The following is a 21,849-nucleotide window of genomic DNA, read 5'->3' on the forward strand; positions in this document are numbered from 1 at the left end:
TACACGTAAGAAATGGAAATTTTATCTAACCTACATGCATGTATTACAAATACGATTAAAAAACACTTTAATATATATATCAGAGCACTCTCAAAGAAATTTCATCTTAATGTTTACGACTGACATACATCATGAAGCAATATTGAAGCGTATGAAATGAATTACGAAATACTTAAATTCTCAGACGCGGAATATTCGCATGTGCGTTCATGATAAAGATTTCCCAACAAAATAGCATATATCACATTGCAATATATAAAAGACACGTATTAAATTTGGAAAACACGAGTAAAAGAAAATCTAACCTCACCTACATAGATATTATGGATCACACATTTGCAAACTTAAATCTAACCTAACCTACAGCAAATATTTCACAAATAAGGCATCATCATGGGACATAATTCGATACATAATTCAGTAATGTATTTAACATAACCGATCTAATCTAAATATTCAAAATTTTCAAGGTACATTGCCATCGAAAGGTACGTACAAAGTAAAATATTACCCTAACATCAACATACATATTTTTCAAATTTACGTAGAGGCACACATAAGATTTAATAATTCAATTACGTAGCATAAGTGGATAATGACGATTGACAAGTTCAGAGACGCGTAACGCCCTTTAATTTAGTTACACATCCTGATTCTTAAAGATGCCATTTGCTGAACTGCTATACTGTTTATAAGAAAAATAAGAAAAGATGTTACCATATTATCCGCAGGTTTCACAGAATAATAGTCCCCATATTGAGCTGGGCGATCAAACTTCGCAAAGTAGGTTTCAACTACTTGCTTATTTAAAATCGAGAAATGACTCCTTCGGTACACCGGCTACACACTCCACGAACGTAGAATATCTTTCCGGTCCGCCGCAGCAATCAGCTTCGATAAATTACATCTCCCATTCCATTACTGCATATGTCTAGTAATGGCGGAGATGACATTCGATGGCTTGTGGCCGAAAAAGGTTTTCACTAAATTTTGACTTTTGTTAGACTCCTCCGTATCTATTTCTTCCAAATAACATCTTAGGTTAGTCTAAACCACGATTTTAAATAGGTTACAGGCCGAATTACACTTTTTAGTTATAGAATTTCAAAATTTCTGAAGGAGCTAACAAGCCATCGTTTTTCCGCACTGAAATCTATTATTCCACTACGTCATCTTACACTCGTAGCCAGGCCTCTATAAACGCGGTTTCTACTATTATATCTTTGATTATAATTCGCATAATTTTACCATAAATACATATCAACACAAGAATCTAACTGTAAAAATCATGAAATTTCTATATCTAATTTAATATCTAACTTACCGAAAACTCTATTCAATAATTAACTAATTAAAAGATTATCCTCTCCCGGTAATTATTTGGATATCGTCATAGTAACAGAGGATTTCTTTTTACCGCCGAGCCGCCATCTTTGACACTGTTAGTTCCACGTATAGCGATTCGAACGCCCTCTTGCGGCAATAACCGAAGAAATCGCCATGTCAGCAGTAATATAGTGTGACAAGTGAACATCGAGCTAGTTCACAAACGAATGAAATCTAATAATAAACTATATTGAAATATTCGGTAAGTTTTAGTTGTATCTAGTCTTACTTATATTAATTGTTCTAAGATACTGTATAAACTGTAAAGAAGCAGTCACCGGTAAGAGTTAGATTTAGAAGATCTCCGAATGTGTTTATATGCGTATATCATATCAAAATTGAGTGCGTGTATTCTTTTGGTGCCATTCCTTGTACTAACAATACAAAACAAATCAACATTAAATTAGTGTAGACTTACACGTAACGAAAATGAAAACAAATTAACATTAAATTAGTGTAGACTTACACGTAAAGAAAACTGGGCACAGTAATATTATGCGGGAACCAACTTCGACTTCAACCGGTACACATAACAATACGGATCCAATGTAAACAAACCGGTACTTGGTTTGTTACATTTTTTTTCCCGGCGGCTTAGAAAAAAAATTTTTTTTTTTTTTTATTTAATTGAAAAATGGAATTGTAGTAGCGATGATACTGCCTATGGCTGCATAACTTGCATATTGTTTGATGAATGACAGGGACATTACAAGCAATGAACGCCCAAGTAAAAGAATCTTCTGTAACTACATAAGTAGAGGGGATGGATCGCCAATTCTTTGATTGATAATGAGTTTTATATGTATTAATGAGATATGTTTGAGAATCATGTTGGAGACTAGATATGTTAAAACAATATAACAATATCATTTCATAAAATGTTGATAAAGTATCTTAGAGATACCACAATGGAGGCAAATGCTTAAATTGTTTTTTTTTTTTTTTTTTTCTTTTCTCAATCTGTTATGATGTAAATTGTTAACAAATTGGCACGAATAAATAGTCATAAAAATTTAGCTTTATAATTTCAAATATAATCTATACAATTAGAATTTATGAAAATTTTAAAATTTTTCTTAAAAGTACTAATTAAGCTGAACCATGTTGACTCTTATTCTTGGTTGGCCACAAAACAAGAATCTGGAAACTTCTGATGATAAATAATAGCTTTATCGTTGTGTTGCTCTTTTCTTTTGCTAAAGCTAATGCAACCTAAAAATTAAATCTAATATAACCTTGAATTTTTTTTCAATACCCTGAAAACGTATTGTTATAATTGGCTCATCTCAGCCAGGATTTGCCTGATATGTATTCATTTCTTTTACGACCGTAAAATCGGTTTGTTATACCATTTGCGAATTGCTGCTTCAACGACAGAGCAGAAAGGGGTTTCTGCATCGAATTATTACGGGTGATGAGAAGTGGATCCATTACGAGAACCCTAAACGAAAAAAGGCCTGGGTGAAACCAGGTGAACCAGGTCCATCACAACCAAAACGAGATATTCACTGTGCAAAGGTTATGCTGTGCATATGGTGGGATATGAAAGGTGTGGTGTACTATGAGCTGCTGCAACCGGGTGAAACTATGAATGGAGAACGTTATCGACGACAATTAATGCGTTTGAAGCAAGCTCTGGCCAGAACACGACCAGAATGGGAGAACAGACATGATAAACTTATTGTTCAACATGATAACGCTCGCCCACATGTCGCAAAACCGGTCAAAACCTATTTAGAAAATGTCGGATGGGAAGTTTTACCCCACCCGCCGTATTCACCAGACGTTGCTCCTTCGGACTACTACTTGTTCGATTGCATGAACAACGATTTGATTGGACAGCGGTTTACTTCTTCAGAAGATATCGAAACATGGGTCTCTGACTGGATCGCTTCCAAGGATGAGGACTTCTTTCGCCACGGAATCCGTACATTGCCTGACAGATGGGCGAAAGTGGTGGCTAGCGATGGACAATATTCTTCTTAAGGTATTTATGTATTTTGTGTTTGTACTACAGCTTCAATGTGTGCGTACTAACCGCACGAATTAATTCCTAGACCAAATAAATTTTCATGAGATCTGGAACAAGCTTTGAAAATTCACTTTTGGGATATAAAAATTATGATAGAAATAAATTATTATTATTTGGAATTTATTCAGCTCCTTTTACATGTAATGAGATCTACATGTGAATAACAAAAAGAAACATCTCGACGAGGTGAACATATCAGGAATGTAAAAGGACAAGAACTCCCCGTGTCAGAACTTTCAAAACACTTGAAACAATTAGAACATGACATCAATAGAATTGATGTCCTACACTCATGCTCCAACAACATAAGAAGGAATGCTTTTGAATTGTTTTTCATTAGGACAAGAAATCCTAAATTTAATACAGACAGGGGAAATTTGGATTACCGATGGAGTTGTATAATCAAGAACTAAACAAAAGAACTTATCAATAATATAATTAATTTTATTCATTTGTACAATAGGTTTTTATTTAATTTTTTGAAAATTACACATCTTCTGGCAACAATGTTCTGCACTCAACAAGCACCTGTAGTTACACTGTGACATACATGTGAAGGGAAGACATGAATATGATTTTCATAATTGTAAAATAAACTTCGTACATAGGTGAACAGACGGAAATGAATCATTCTAAGTTAATAGTGCATATAGTAAAACAAGTAGTGAGAGTGAAAATATCTAAACAATACAAAATCTTCCTAAGAATATTTAAAAATTAAAAATAAACTAACATAGTTCGAACCGTTAAGTGTTAAATATATTTTTAGTGCTTTGTGGACACGTGGAGTGTTTAGTTATTATAGAACTTAAAAAAAGCTGCATAATATCTTAGTGATTTCTTCCATTTTGCGATCATGGCCCCAGCGCAGGCTGAGATATTGAAGGTTAAGTTTTAACAGAGATACGAAAGCGCCACATGCACAGAGAGTTTTTATCACAATGTACAATAATCGCAGTGCGCATCCTTTAATAAATTTGAGGCCAAGAAAATTGTTACCCATTTACACAGTTTATATATAAATATATTGGAATCTGAAAAGTGTATTCCAGCTTTCTGGAAAACAATGATGACCGTATGTCGGCGTATGTAGTTGAGAACATGCTAACAAAGTTCAAAAATTTGGATTCCCCTTGAGTTTGAAACCATGGGTTCCCCATTGAGTGCTATAAGCTAGGAGCAAGGGGAACGCTACTACCGGGATATCAGACATTGAACGACGATATTAGGGGAGATGGGAAGTTCGCATAATGAGGAACTATTGGTGGTTACTTCTCTACGAAACTTAGATATGTCAACAGCTAGCTTTTCATCATAGCAAGTAATAAGATATGTAACTATGACATTCTTTTGCATCCATGCAAGCTTATTTTGTAAAACATAAACGCATACGATAATTGTAACGTTTCTTTTTACTTACGTTAATTGCATGTTTATTTATAATATTGTTTCAAATCACTGTGCATAAGATAAGTCGGTTGTGGGTCATTCCATATGAAATCAACACACACACACAAAAAAAAAATCCCTCACATTTTCGGATTCGATGATTTTTAAGTCACATGAAGATATCACAGCAAGATTGAAAACTACCAAATTCCAACCTAGTTTTCTAAATTTTACGGTTCGAAATTTCCAATTTTGGTCAAAAAATAACATATATTAGCTTCTTTAATTTGATGTATCTCGGCTCCTAATTAACGTACCGAACTAACGCCACTGCAGAGGCATTGTTTTAAGCTTTTTTCAGGTATATAAATCAAAGAGAATGTACTAAAAAGAATTTTCGAATTCGAATTTCTCGAAAAAGGGCAATTTTAGATTTGTGAAAAAAAAATTCACATGTAAGTTATGCCTGTATAAATATATGGTCAAAATATAATGTTGGGATCGTGATGGGATCGCGAGATACAAGTAATAGAAACGAACTGGATAAAGTTCTTCCACCAGAAAACACTCAGGCCGTCAAAGAATTGTGCCAAATTAATGACATTTCTACGATTATGCGAGGCATAAAAGGCTGCCTCTCAGTACGAGACAGTAGTAGGAAGAAAGTTAAGATTCCTAAAAGTCGTCTTTTGTGTAATTTGCGGGAAGTATATCAGTTGTTTAAAGAGCAGTTCCCTTATATGAACATTAAAAATTTGCAGGTTTTCGCCCAAGAAATGTTGTGTTAGCTGGAGCTAATGGAACGCACACTGTTTTCATTTGTACGACAGACCAAAACGTGAAGTTGATGATAGAAAATGCCAAGTTAAAAATTCTCACCAATCGTTGCATAACAACTTACAAGAACTGCCTACACGTCATAACGTGTGAACCTGTGTGTGAGGACTGTTCTGTAGGAACTTGCTCTTCTTGCCCAGGAAATGACGTCATCAAAACTGCTTGAAGACAGCCTAGAGAAAAACTTAATCGAAACTGTGACTTTCCGTCAATGGTTGTCAGTTGATAGATGTACAGTCCGCAGCATAAAACCCGCAACATGAGCATGTAAGTTTATTGTGAAACTACGCCTAACAGCGCAGGGAATCATAACGTCTAAGTGACACGAATCACGCCAGGAAAAACCTCGGTGTCCTCCCCTACACACTTATTTTCGAGCAAAAGACCGTCGTTTCACAATAAACTTACATGTTCATGTTGCAAGTTTTTTGCTGCGGACTGTACATTAGAAACTTCAGAATTTATTGAACTCTTTTGTCAAAAATTAAATGATCTTCTTTATCATGACGTTATAGCAAAGTAACGTTTATTTTTCAATCATATTAAAGGAAAGATTTCTGAAAGTGAATTTCTTGTTGTGTGTGACTTCGCGGAAAATTATGGCTTTGTTGTACAAGATGAGGCACAGTCATTTCACTGGAATGCTAACCAAGCTACAGTCCACCCCTTCGTCATTTCTCACCGAAAAAGTAACAAAAATGACCACTATAACTTGGTCACAATACTTGACTGCTTTAAACATAATACTGTGGCTTTCTACTCTTTTCAGAGGAAGCTTGTGGAATTCCTTCGAAGCAAACATAGTACTGCCCCTGAGAAATTTTTTTGTTTTTCGGATAGTTCAGCTGCACAGTATAAATACCGTAAGAACTTTCTAAACTTACGCTTACACCAACAAGACTTTGGGATACTGGTTGAGTGGCGCTTTTTTGCCACAGCCCATGGTAAAGGCTCATGCGATGGTATAAGATGCACTGTGAAGAGACTGGTAAGAAAAGCAAGCCTCCAGCGCCCATTCTCAGGTCAAATCCATTACAACTTTATGATTGGCCAAAGAAGAGTATTTCAGTGATTAAGTTCATATTTGTCACTCACTCGGAATATGCTGCTGATGAATTCCTTTAAAAAAACGTTTCGAAGATATTCACGGATTTCTAGGGACACGTAGACTCTATGCCTTTGTTTCCTGTGAGAGAATGTCTCTAGTGAAAAAGCCCTTCTCCTTTTCTTCAACATCCAGCATACACCAGCTACTGACATACAGGACGCTTTCATTAAATAAAATTCGTGGATATGTAACTACAGTTTATGAAGGAAATTGGCTCGGACATGTTGTCACTACTAATCAAGATGATGGCCAGATGAAGTAACATTTTTACACCCTGCTGGATCAACACTTTTTTTTTTTTTTTTTTAATCCAAATTAAATGGATGTATTGTGGGTTCAGTCACAATACATTCTATGAACAATGAGCCCAGTGACACCTACTAGTTATGTTTACCGTATTCCTGAAGATGAAGTTAAAAGAACTACCAGAGCTTTCCAGAAATACATCTCTTCAAAAGACTTTAGCTAGAGGTTAGTCTCCGCTAATAGATGCGCGGGAAGGTTCTAGAACACAGATCTACCTCCCCTATTATAGGTTTGTAGCGAGGTTGGTTCTTGACTCTACCAAAGTTTAATATTTAATTAGTTGAATAGTTGGAATAATTGCCAAATGTTACAACACAAGGAAAGTTCAGTGAATACTATGCAAATCATGTAAGACATTTTTTCTTCATTCACACAATTTCCGTTGAAGTCTGTATCTCTCGATCCCATAACGATCCCAAAATTATATTTTGACCGTATCTTTATGAAGATCTAACCTACATGAGATTTTTTCTACAAATTTAAAATTGCTCGAGAAATTCAAATTCGAATTTTCGAAAATTCTTTTTAGTACATTCTCTTTGATTTATATATCTGAAAAAAAAGCTTAAAGCAATGGCTTTGCAGTTACGTAAGTCTTAGTTCGGTACGTTAATTAGGAGCCGAGATACATCAAATCAAAGAAGCTAATATATGCAATTTTTTGACCAAAATTGGAAATTTCGAACCATAAAATTTAGAATACTAATCAACCTAGAAAGTTGAAATTTGGTATTTTTCAATCTTGCTACGATATCTTCACGTGACGTGAAAATCATCAAAATCTGAAAGGGTCACTATAAAACGGTGTGTTGAGTTGATACGGAATGACTCTTGTGTGAAAACAGTAGGTACTGGCCGTAACAATTGTGTTACAAGAGAGAATAAGTCGCTATTAATGTGTCTAAAATGGCGATGTAATGAGTCCAAAATTATGAAAATAATAATAATATAAAAGAAAGAAAAAAATTACATCTTTCATTCAACAGAACTAAGCCCTGTTTATTGACTTTATTATTTGTTAGAAAGTAGCATTTCTATCACGTATTGATTAAATGTATCATTTTCTTTTCTTACAGGTTAGTAGCAGAATTACAGAAGCGAGTTCAAGGCACTCCATATCAATCCAAACTACAGATAATGGTAGGAGATGTCCTGAAAACAGATCTTCCATTTTTCGATGTTTGTGTAGCTAACATCCCGTATCAGATATCGTCTCCTTTAGTTTTTAAGCTCCTGCTTCATAGACCTTTCTTTCGATGTGCGGTGTTGATGTTCCAGCGAGAGTTCGCTCAACGATTGGTGGCTCAACCGGGAGACAAATTGTACTGTAGATTGTCTATTAATACTCAACTCCTTGCCAGAGTAGACCATTTAATGAAGGTATGTTATATTTTAGTGTATCGTTAAACTATGGTTACCGGATTTAGCATTTAATCTATAATAAGTAATTATAAAACTATCTGAATACTGTTTATTCTAATTTTAGAACTCTGTATAACTAAAAGAAAAGTAAAATCTGACCTAAGCGAACACTTATTATTACTAATATGTATTACCTGGTACGACAGATCTGAATATCTGACATTGTCTGATGAAAGCACTGGTATATTCCCGTAACTGCAACACACATTAACCCTTCGAGTACCAAGACTGGGTCAATTTGACCCAGATGAACATTTATAAAAAATGCTATAATTTCAAAGAGCCCTAGTAATCTAATATTTCAGGTATTTCACCATTAACAACCATTTTTACATTTAGAAACCATTTTAGTAGAATTCATATATAAAATAAACACAAAATACCCAAAAATATGACACAAAGTGTAGTTGCTTCCGTTACAAGTATTTTTCGGGGTGAGAGTAATAGAAAGTTTCATTTTACCAAACTTTTCCCCCACACTTTCCGCTATACGTTTCTTTCTCAGCAGTTGCTACCATGTTGTTCAGTTCCCTACAATATCTGGTTCTATTTTTAACAAGCCACGTTATTCTTCACCCCTCAAAAGTGTGCAGTCTGCCACAAGTTTGTATGCAAAGCACACTGCACCAGTGAACCGCTCTGAAAGGACTGTCAGGAGTAATGAAAATAACGTGTGACAGGAATTACTCCTAACAAAGACACCGTATTTCTATGTATAAAATTCTAATGTTACAGTACTATAACATTAGTATTATACAGTAATTTAGGTATTGTTTGAAAGTATCACTAGCCCCCACTGACAGTGTATACAGCGTATAAAATTTACTGTAATATAAAGAACGATCAGGTACATTGCCCTTATGAAAATTTTAACTCCCTGAGTCAAACTTAGTATATTTTTAACAGAAAGCACGCCTGGGTCAAAATGACCCACCCTTAGTACTTTACGTAACATTTTAGGCTTGGTACTATAAGAGTTAATTACAATAAGTGTTCTTGTCAAATTTTATTTTTATTTGAGTTATAAGATTTGTTTCGCGACACGTAGAAATGGGCCGCGGCTGTTATATTCATTTTTAGAATATATTCATTTACCTTTATTGAGTTTCAGAAGTGTCTTTACCTTTATAGTTAATTCTTTGGAGCATACGTCTCCGTGAAAAAGTGCCCAGTTTATATGAATACAATTTTATTTCAAATGATCTTCCAGATTACAAACTTGAACAAATCTCGCTTAATAAGACTCAGACACGTGAAAGATATCAACGTATCACTAGAAACAAACTTAATTCACATCTCATCACTTGTGCTCAATGTGAGCTTCCTTTGTCAAACGACATCCATCTACCTTGTAATCTATTTCTTCCCTGAGTGGGAGACACGGCTTCGGTTCCCCGCAGGAGCTCATGCGGTTAGGATTCCTTGTTAAGGTGTAGGTCCACGTCTCATATAGCCTCCCTGCTGAAAGGAACGCTAAATTTAAAAGCAGATCAATTTCTTGCCATACATGTTATAACATTGGACGATCTACTAATGCAATAGCCTGTGTGACGCGCTTACAAATGCATATATTTGCTTTATATATAGAATACCACTTACGGACACTGCACCCACTGGATGCATCCTCATTAAACTTTCTTCTAAAATTACGGTGTATAATAATAACAGGGTGACAGACGTGAAAATCGAACATAAAAAACGTCTCCCTGTCTTTTATGGTAGCCACGTTCTCTCCTATCGTCCTAGCGGTGAAAACAATAACTATGTTAACAGAAACAGAAAAAAATTAAGTTTCCGTTTTCATTTGCGTTTGTGAACATTATCTGGATGAGGTGCTCTGTGAGACCTTGTCCGCGCTCTTTCAATCCGAAGTTCTTCCGAATGCTGTTAGAAACGATACCTTTTGAGATAGCATGTCCAGGGAAATTGTCCTATGTCACTACTGTTCTAATGGCGCGGTGTTCTTACAACATGTGGCCTACTGTGTCGCAGCAGTCTGTTGGGCACATCGTCAGATGTTGAGACACACATCAACTTTGCTGACGGTCGAATGCTTTTTTTTTTTTTTTTTTTTTTCTCACCATTTCACTATTGCTCAATAGCTGAATGATCAGTGAAAAGACTACAAAGGAATTCCTCCCAGAAAGCTGTCCTTTTACCTTCATCGTTCCACGGATCGTGCATAACTGATATTGCTATCATGTATAGGCTCCGGTGTAGCCAGCAATCTATTGCGATATGTCAGCGGCTAAATGCGTCGTTCGGTAGAACCAATGAGATTTTTTTTCTACCATTCCGTTCATAGGTAATAGCGTAATTCACCCATATCTCATAATGTGTTCGAACTTCGTTTCTCCTGTTACCATTTCCAATACTCTTGCATTTGAACCCTTACCCATCTATCTAATTTCAACATCCTTCTATAGCACAACATTTCTAAGGCTTTCGTTTTCCGTTTTTCCTCTTCTAGAATCCATGGAACGTCATACCCCATACATGCACTCTCGTCAGCATTTTCTTCAGTTCTGTGTCGATGTTTCCAGCTAGAATCTTCTGTTTTTCTTTGAATACCTTCGTCAGCTTTGCTATTCTGTATTTTGCATCTTGTTTGCACCTGTTATTGCTTGTTAGTTTACTCGCTAAGTAACATTTTTTTTTTCAGTTTTCCACCAGGTAATCTCCACTTAATTAATGAATTTTAAGATAGTTCAAATAAATAGTGTTAATACAATAATCAGCTATTCCTAGAACTTTCTGAAGTAATCTCTTATTTAAGTAGCCCATTTCCAAACGGGTCCTTGTCCCAAAATTTTGGAAATTGAGTTATTGGTATCGTTGGATTCCTCCCGTAATTCTGCACGGGATTATATACTTGTTTCAAGTGAATACGATTCTAAAGTCACTAAAAACAAAAATCAAACTTTGGTCCAGTTCCAAAGGGACTCTTGTCCATTCAATATGGTGCGTTCTTTTACAGTCGTATTCTACAGAATCAAAATGACCCTTGTCCATTGAACTCTACCATTAAATGAATGTGTCCATTTCCAAAGCGGGTTTTGTCCATTGTTTCGTTGAAACAGAAGTACCCATCGTAATTTATTTCTAAAACTGCATTCATTCTGGATTGCAGAGTAAGTTATTATTATACACATTGACAAGAATGCTTTTGTAATGATAACAAAAGAGCAACGAAATTGGACGACCAGATTTTCTGCTATACTGTGGTGATGTCGGGTCTTTGTGACTGTTGGCTAATGTAATTTTTGTGTAGTTGATAATACGTCAGTGAGGTGTAATTTCAGTCCAAAATAATTATTCTTTGAAGCAGTCCTTTTGTTTGTGGACGTACGTTGATCATGAACGTAGATAATTCTGCCAATGAAGCCTAAGTTGCAGTGAAACGGGAGAGGGAATGTTAGGCCCACTTCAATGGTCCAGGACGTAAGGAAACTCGTATTCCTGCCATGTGAAATGAAATGAAAATGTGGAAGAAGAATCAGGAAAAGAAACTTATACATTCATCAGAGAAGCTTCTTTCATTTCCAAAATGCGTCTATAAAGAGAGGAAAAAAGACTTTCATTGTTCAGCTTTAACATTGCAAGATGTCCGTAGGTTCCACCAGACGTTTTACCCAACTAATAGTTTGTATGAAACGCTTACAATTGATCAGGATAACCTTATTTTGAAGTACACTAGTAGTGAATCACCGTAACGCCAGAGAGTTAGGGGCGAACGAAAGCAAAAAACCCAATATTAGAATAACTATTTCTTACATTTTATCTTATTACAATGTTTTTTAAAAATGAAATTGGTGTTTTCACAATTCTATGGTGTTCCAGGGTCTTTTCTGATATATGTAAGGAAGTAATTTGTCTTTATTGCAATGCTTTTCATATGCATTACAAAGTTTCTTTTTGAAAATAAAATTGGTTTGTTTTCAAATACAAAAACAAACAGGTCCTTATCCATATTGTACAGAACCAAAATGCCCCTTGTCCTCTGCACAGTTCCTAAACGCTCCTTGTCCAAACTTTTTTTCTCAATTTATGAATATTATACGGTTATTGTGTACATGCGCTGCATGAATTAAATATTTATATATTACTTCAGCAAAGCATACTAAAATATTGCAAGTTTTCCTTAATAATCAAGTATTACAGTTTTTTTCAGTTTCCCAAAATTTTCTCTTGGTGAACAAGGACCTCTTTGGAAATGGGCTACTCATTTAACCATTAATTAATCAATTTTCAGTATGACATGCCTGCTCTATAACTAAATACGAGGGGTGTTCAGAAAGTAAGGTTACATAGCCTGCAGTAAATCGTGTACATATTATTTCATACAACCAACATATAGTATATACATTTGGTTATTTTTCGATGTAGTCTTCATGTCGGTTGAGGCACTTGTCGCATCGTGGAATGAGTTCGAAAATTCCCTCCTGGTAAAACTCCTGTCCTTGCGTGTTCAACCAGATTGTCACGAAGTGTTTCACCTCCTCATCTGAAGCGAAGCGACGGCCTCCTAGGTGCTCCTTCAAATGCAGGAACAGATGAAAGTCGAAAACGTGATCATCCTCTTGTTCTGAATCAGCTCTTCCACGCGAGCTGTGTTCACATCGGTTGATGGCGTTCTGGTTAAGCCACTGCGCTTTTTCGAACGAGTCGCCATTTGTGTTTACCTACAACTAGCGCCGTAAGTGACAGCTGGCTGAAACTCTGCACAGTTGCCAACTCCATGTATTAAAATTACCACACACATCCTCATTTCTCTCTTGACAGACGAAACTCCAGAAATATCGGCCTTGTAACCTTAGTTTTTGATCCTTCCTCGTATTTACAGTTAATTTAAATATTGTCTTTTCTGTTTATAGTATAATGTTTATTATAGCTATCTATACAATAACTTAAAGTTTTTTCTTCTTCTTTGTCTAGGTTGGGAAGAATAATTTCAAGCCTCCCCCGAAAGTGGAATCAAGTGTTGTGAGGATAGAACCAAGGAATCCTCCACCGCCAATCAACTTTCGTGAATGGGATGGTATAACACGAATAGCATTTATTAGGAAAAATAAGACCCTTGGTGCTATTTTCAAACAAACTGCAGTATTGAAGACGCTAGAAAAGAACTATAGGATACACTGCTCAAAAAGGAACATAGTAAGTATTGTCAGCAGTAATTTTGAGAGTTTTTAGTGTCTTATTATAGTTATAAGGAAATGAATTAATGATAGTAATAAACTCCTTGGGTTGATGAGAAACCAAGGCAGGTGTTTTAAGTGTCCCGTTCAAACTGTATTCATAGAAAATATTAGGTTATCCGTAAGTGTAAGGAGTATATTTAAAGCAAGAGTATGTTAGCTCTGGTAATATAGTACAGGTACATCATGTGGGAAACGAGGGGAATAATTTCATTTAGCCTATGTGGTAACCAATTGGAATTCACAATTCTGAAATTTTATATATATATATATATATATATATATATATATATATATATATATATATATATGGATGGATGGATGGATGGATTGTTTGTTGTGTGAGGTTCAAGTAGTTACTTAGTTATTTTGTTCATTTGAATTAAGTCGATGCACGATATAAATTAAGTTGATAGACTGAATAAAGTACTCTAGATGATCAAAGACTACTTGACGATAGTCGGAAGTGGGTCATATGACGATAAGTTCTGTAGAGGATGAATAAACCAGGTAGCGTCAATTGACGGAATCATGATAAGTTTTGAATGCTAATTTTTATGATACCATTAAATATTAATCTGTTTGTGTCTCCCGATATATGTGGACAAATTCAGTAATTACGGCACAGAATTAGTTTAATGGCTCCAGGTGTTGATTAACGTAGTAGTAACCGAATCTCTATGAGATTGATACCCTTTTAGTTACTTCAGTTTGTTTGTATATTTGTAATAAAATAACGAGTTAACATGTGATAAATCAAATTAATGAAAGCCTCTACTAACTTGGTTCGTTATATTCCCACCTTGCCGTGTGGTTTTTAATATTAGTTTAGTTCTGTTTTAGTTAAGTAAAATTAAGCTGAATATACTGTGGCAAACAACGATACAGTATGATTTCATGTACAACGCCGTTGCGTAATCCCCCATTAATATTTATTCATTTTGCACCATTGTACTTAATACATTTCATTATTCTGTCTTCACAGTCAACTTTTCATATCATCATTATCCTTTTTCATAAACACAAGTACTTTCACCACAATAAATATATTATTATTCCGCTACCTACTCATGTAAGGTTTTCTACAAACAGGTAACCATATTAGCCTGATAACAAACTTTTATCTTTTCTTTAAGAAAATTGGTACTTCATTACGCGACTTTAGTATCCAACCCGATAAGTTCAATATGGAGTTTCTTCAATGGCCGCCATAATTGGGACGAATTGATATTTTTCTCCTTTTATATAAATTATCCGTATGTTGAGTTGTTGAATAACAACAACATCGGATTGGATTGAAAGTAAAAATTGTCCAGCATTTGATTTTTATTTTATGTATAATTTAGGAATCAATGATCTGCACACCATAATATTTTACAAACTTGTATATCATATCAAGATCTGCGACCATAGCAAGTTTGGTCGAGATCGGATGAATTTGGTTGAAGTCGTACGATATACAGGGTTCTTGTGATCGATTTTTCAGTGGAAAATCAAATGAAGAACTAAAATATTTTATAACTTCGAGCTATATTCGAGTGTTTTCCAGAATCCTGTCCACCATTAGCTTGCCTCTCCGTCTTTGATAATGTTGTCATAACTCGAAAATGATGAGTTTAAGTGTAGAATAAAAGATCGAAGGACGTGCAAGACAAGCTATTGTAATTTGTTTCTGGTGCTTTTTCTGCTCTTCGTTCGAACATAACTTAATGTTCGCCCTTCGTTTCATGTTGTTTCTATAGCAACAATGCCTCACAAAACTAAACTCCTGGCGCATCAGTCCTTAGGGTGCTAGGAACTACCAGCCGGCTTGTGGCATTCATGCTGACTTTCTAGACCGGAGTTGGGTGCTTCTTTCTTTCAAGTTGCTCCCCAATTGTCCTCACAACGCTGGGTGGACACTACAATACCAACACTATGTGGTGAGTTCGAACTGTGACCAAATCCGGGCACTGGTTGACTTCGCTGATTGTACGAGAAGCAGTATTCCAGCGTTGGCACAATGTCTCATTAACTAAACAAAATGGGGACCTATTTCTCGTCATGCTTCGTGGACGACATTTGAGTGTGACTAGAAAATAAATGAAGGAGGCCATATGCGTTGCTTCATAGATGGCAGCACTATACTGGCACACCTGTAATGTTCCTTCAATACGTATTAATTTATTGTTATACTGTGAAGTGTAATATATATGTATGAAGTATTTTTTTAATTTATATTTTAATATATGTAAATAAATTTCAGGAAATACCAAATGATTTTGAGATACAGAAAAAGATCGACGAAATATTGATGGAAAATGACTTCGAGAAGAAAAGAGCGAGAACGATGGATATTGATGACTTTATAAGGTAAACTTTTTTGGAGTATATCCTTCAATTTTTTTTTATTATTATCAAAAGATCCAAAATATTTCAGTCAAAAATTTTCTTGTACTCCTTATATCTGGAAAACTACATATAGTGTAGCCAAACCCAGACTATCACTTAACTCAGTATGATGTGCTTAGTCCGTAGAAAATATGAAAACTCGATTTAAGGGACCGTTCAAAAATATTGTGGTCTCTAATCCAAAAACTAATTATTGGCCAAGATCGCATTCTTTTGATCCGTGTTGTTGGTTTTCCTAAAATTTGTTGTTTTTCGTTCTTTCAATGAAAATTATAAATTTAATATAGCAGCTGATTTATATATTCATGTTTACTCTGGGAAACGAGTGATCCAGAAATTTATGCAAAGATCAGAGTCGGAATCAAAATAATCCTTTTCTCCTATTTGTGGCTTACTGCACGAGGTATATTCCCAAAGTTGTAGGAATTCTTTCATTATTTATTTTATTTTAGTTTAATTTAGTTAGGCTAGGTTAGTCGATTTAATTGCATTCATTTGTCCCTGTGTGAAATTAACTTCTTAAGGCCTTGTTAAAAAAACATCTTAGGTTGTTTTTGTATCCACGTACTTAACATACGTTTTACATCATTCAACTTCTGGAAACGCACATCGCGTAAAGATTTCTTTAATGCGGGAAACAGATGGTAATCATTAGGTGCCAGGCCAAGCGAGTAGGGAAGATGTTGAAGTAATTCCCAGCACAGGTCATTGTTTTTTGTAATAAAGATCTCGAATGCGGCTTTCCAGGACGATTTTTAGCAAGTGCGTGTTTTAAGGATCCGGACGGTTTGGAATAGTACTCCACATTAACTGTTCTTCCCTTTGATAGGTAAACACTAAGATTACCCCCCCTTTTTTTTTTTCAGTTTCATGAGATCTATATCACGGACAGATATCCCTTTTTCAGCCGTGCCCTGATTCTCTCATAATTTATTTTTAATGTTGCGGAACCCTCCACACTGCTGTTTTTACTTTTTTGTTCAATATGTTAAGTGTTTAGCTTTGTTTTAGTACTTTTCATGTCATGATATACAATCTGTTTGCATATGCTTAGCCTTAACTATTACATACTTTTAAATTTGTGATATATCAGGTTGTCTAAAATATATTAAGCCTTTGGAGGTCAAAATTGAGAATATATATTTATTGTTATTTTTGTACCAAAGTTGGGCATGATCACTCAAAAATATTTCCCACAAATTGCAACAAAACAAGTCCTGGCGTGCCAAGTTATTAGGATCACACAAGGGGCCTTATATGATTGTAATGTTAGTAGGTTCGTCCTTCCGTTACTCTGCACGATAACTCTTTGAACGAGTATGATTTTTTTCAATTTGTTTTCTGCATTAGATAGATAGAGTGGTTATTTCAGCTAAATTCGTTAATGGAGTTAATACGTTAACTTCTTGACGGGTAATGATGGCTATCCATATCCCATTCATTCATAAATGTATGTTTCGGTTAACGTTAATATGCAAGCCTCAAAACATTAAAGAGTTATGGGTTTCATAAACATTTAGGTGAAAATATATATGTAGATTTTCTTAATCATTAACTCAAGCCTATTCATTCGTAAATGTACGTTTCACTTGACCCTCTTTACTGTTTTTAGAGGGATATTTTATTATTATCTTTATATCTAGCAAGCGTATGCTGATGGTTAGCGCTTTCGCTCGCAGTCAAGAGACCCTGGGCTCAAATCTGTTGGGCAGCCATCCTGACTGAGGTTTTTCAGGTTTTTTTTTTTTTCACCAAAAAGAACTTCCTCGTGGCTACATGGGTAGCTGCCTTCGGTATGGGAGACGAGTTCAGTTCCTGGTGAGAGCTTATGTGGTTCGGTTTTCACGTTGAGCTGTAGGTTCACGTCTTGTGCAGCCTCGGTGGTGAATGGGACACTAAACTCCAAATTAACCAACCAATTCACTAGACGAGTGCTGAAATTGTACCTTTAAATACAGAGTGAGTCAAAAAGGACTTGACAATTTTCAGATCGTACATAAAAATGTGTTAAAATAACTTAAGAAAATCGATATAGGTGTCAGTTTCAAGTATGACTCGCGTAGTGCCTTAGTACCACATTCTGTCACCGCGAACACCACTGTAGTGCATTCTTAAAATGGCTACTTTCACCGGTGTGGAGCGTGCACGGTGTGTTTGTTATTTCATGTAATGAACTTTGCAAAAAAATAAAAAATAAAAATAAACTGTTCAGTGTAGATTTCGTACGGAACAAGGTAAGGAACTTCCAAGCAGGCCTACAGAAGTTTGTTGAGACTGGTTGTTCTGTTCGTCGTGTGAAATCAGCAGGTCGCCCACCCGTTGCTGCTGCTGTTGTCGAACAAGTTAAGGAAAGCTTTACCCGTAGTCCTAAAAAAAAAGTGCGGCGTGTCTCGCGAGACAGACATTCCACAAAAGACAGTTTGGCGTGTGCGACGTAAACGTTTACAGTTGAAACTATAAAGATTAACAATGGTGCAACAAATTACTGACGTAGATAAGATTGCTTGTGTATAAATCTGTGTGGAAATGTTGGATCGCATAGAGGAAGACGAGACATTCCTTAACACAATTATCTTCAGCGAAAAGAGTACATTTCATATCAGTGACATGGTAAACACTCACGACTGTAGAATCTGGGGCAGCGAAAACCCACGTCAAAGCATCGAACACATCCATGGAGAACACTGTCACTGTTATCGTGTATCTTGATATGTTGAAATTTTTTTTTAATTCTTCAGATAAATGAAGACAAACAACAAGACGTGACATATTGCTACCAGTAAGACAACGCACCGCCTCATTTTCTCAAGGAGGTTCGAGATTTCCTTGATATTCGTTTCTCACGTCGATAGATTCGCCGTGCAGGTCCAATTGCATGACCACCTCGCTCTCCAGTCTCGCCAACAACGGATTTCTTCTGTTGAGTTTTGTTAAAGAACGAGGTATGTTCCGCCCCTACCATACAGCCTTGCAGACCTGAGAAATAGCACCTACGCTGCCGTTGCAGAAGTTACGCCCGATCAGCTGGAACGAGTGAGTGTAGGAAGAAATTGAGTCCCGGTGGGATGTTGGTCGCATCACCAACGGCAGTCATTTCGAACCAAAATGAGACTTCGATGTTAACCTTGAAGGGTTTTGTTACAAATTGACACGTCTCTCGTTCCTGTAAGTAATTTCAATAAATTTCTATACACTTTCAAAGTTGTATAGTCCTTTTTGATTCACCCTGCATAGATTGTGACCGGCTTCTGTTTCATTGTTGTTGTTGTTGTTGATTGCTGATTATTCCAGTGGAAATTGGTATCACAGTGATATCTTGAAGTTTTGTAAATTAAATAAATATCTAAGTGTTTCAAACATAAGCCAGATGTTACAGTTATTTTGAAAATGCAATACAACATGTGTATGCAGGCTTAAACACTTCCTTCTTTTTCAGCCTTCTACACTGTTTCAACAAGGAAGGAATCCATTTTACCTGAGATCTTCTGCTTCATAGAAGCTGTGTATATATATTGTATTTTTTTAAAATATAAAATTTGAATAATGTTTTATTTTTTACTCTTCCCAAACCTTAATAGCATATCCATATATATCATTATTTTTATTTTCTTTTTGAACACACAAGAATACTAGAAAATGTATTTTAAAAGACAAATACTACATTCTCTTGCTTCTTAAAAAAGTTGTTCAGATTGTTCTACAACTGTTATAATTTTCCCTATTGTCAGACTATTTTTTGTTACGAACTATTCTACCTTCATTGATAATATCCATTACGGAAATGACTGTCACTTCCAACTTGTGATATGAAAACCACTGCAAGGATAAACTACATATCATCATCTGAGTTAGAGTTGCAACAAATATAAGTCGGATGCCTTCAGTGCATGCATCGTGTGCCCACAGTTTGCAATAAACACACTGGGCCTACGGTTCTTTTGACTTGAAATAGCAAATTTCTCTACACGCACAAGGCAAACACAATCGCCTTCGCTATCTTCCTTTCTTTTTCAAATTTTTCTCCTTTTTTTCACAGAACTGGTCGAAATGTTATGGCGAACACTCTTCTTCAGAGACTTTTCATTTCTTGCTTTTGCTTCGGCTTCTAGTGTTTCTTTAAATTAAATGAAATGAAGTCTAAGTTTTACGGCCCACGATTATGCCGGTTAGGCTAAAGGAGATGGTGATGATCAGAAATGAATGAAATTGTGGAATGAAGAAAGTGGAAGGAAACGGGAAAACCCCGAGAAAACCCACGCACACGGTGTTTGCCCACCACAAATTCACTTGGCGAGAGCTGGGATCGAACCAGGTAGTGCTTCTTTAACTGGAGTGTCAGAGAGTATTTCGGACACGCGCCTCTTCCTACCTTCTTTCGCTATTCTGGCTCTAACTTTGAGTAAGGGACGAAGAATGTTAGGGCTATCATGAGAACTGCTGTCACTTCTGCACGTTCCTTCTTGAGGACTTACGTGCATAGGCGACGATTGCAGTTATTGTTGACTCTTAGAAGCTGTATTATTATCAACATTCAATAAACGCTGAGGATCTTCAGGGTTTGCAGCATAATGTTGATCTGTTTCTTTCATAGACAGATCTGAGAGTTGTAAGTTAACTTTTTGTGTCATATTAGTTGATGTATCTTGTACTGCATTATGTCTTGAAGAGTTCGTTAAGGATAAAGAGGCATCAACAGGTGGCATTACTCAATCCTTTTGAGAGCTGATGTAATTCATTGTTGTTAAAAATAACAGGTTTTAGCGAAATTTGTCCTGCTCCTATCCTTATAATGTGGTCGTTATCATCAAATAAACAATCAGTTACATGTGATGGTAAAAAAATCATCTTTTAAAATGTCTCTATTAAACGGGTATATGCCAGTTATTTTCAATTCATGCCAGTTATTTTCAATCTGGTGAGAATATGGATGGATTTACATAAAAGGATATGCCGTTTACACAAAAGTCAGAATGTCATAGATACTACATGTACACTCAGGATTGTTTTTCATCCATGCATCGGTTCCATTCGCAAGGATGTTTTTTTAAGAGAAATATATGCCCCTCTGTCGAGAGGTTGCAGTTTATGAAATGTGTAAGATGGGAATGACAAGAGAACAACTCCATTTTCCTTGGCATATTGATCTGCGCAGAAATAAGATTCGTAATTTATCAAGCAACAAAAGGACACGATGTTGAAGATAACTGCCTGAATGTTTGACAAAATGCTCCATAAATTGCAGAAATATTTCACCTGTCATCATAGGCGGAGGCATAGGGGGCATTGCCTCCCTTCCCCCCAACCTTTTGACAAAAAATAAAAATGCCACCTACTGTATAAGATCATTCAATTCTCATTTGTATTTACCGTGCCACCTCAGCAGATAAAAGGTCTGACCTCCCCCCCCCCCCGAGACCATTCCTTACTCCGCCCATGCCTGTCATCCAACCCGAAGGCTCACTTTCTTTAATACTTACAGTGAGACCTTTGCCATGAAATCGAAGTCTGTCGAATCTCTTCCGAGGGAAAACGAACAAATATTGAGTATTACTAAGCTACCATGTTCACCTTATGTGGCTCCTACTATCGTGTTTCCTTTTTCAGTACTACCTTATCTGTCTTCTGCACAGTCGTATTACCAGTTACAGTATACCATTCGTAAACGTGATATTTATCAAGCACAGTGGAAAAGTTGTCGAAAAACAGACTCTAATTATGACTGTTAAACCTTGTTGCCCTTCTTAAGCTTGTAACTTGAGTCAGTCGAATTGATAAATTGT

The 21,849-nt window shown here is 35.9% G+C and overlaps 1 protein-coding gene across 1 annotated transcript in view; it reads left to right on the forward strand.

The window, feature by feature from the left end:
• LOC145673005 (putative dimethyladenosine transferase) overlaps positions 1-19,615 on the forward strand; it is a 40,918-nt gene extending 21,303 nt beyond the window's left edge. The window contains exons 3-6 of the mRNA XM_081742304.1: positions 8,135-8,438; positions 13,416-13,637; positions 15,924-16,030; positions 19,506-19,615. Of these exons, the coding sequence (XP_081598430.1) occupies positions 8,135-8,438; positions 13,416-13,637; positions 15,924-16,030; positions 19,506-19,548 (676 nt within the window). The 3' untranslated portion in view covers positions 19,549-19,615. The remainder of the gene's footprint in view (positions 1-8,134; positions 8,439-13,415; positions 13,638-15,923; positions 16,031-19,505) is intronic.
• Positions 19,616-21,849: the final 2,234 nt, after the last annotated feature.

The sequence above is a fragment of the Thermobia domestica genome, chromosome 16 (genome assembly GCF_964235325.1).
Source record: "Thermobia domestica chromosome 16, izTheDome1.hap1.1, whole genome shotgun sequence".
Lineage (NCBI taxonomy): Eukaryota > Metazoa > Arthropoda > Insecta > Zygentoma > Lepismatidae > Thermobia > Thermobia domestica.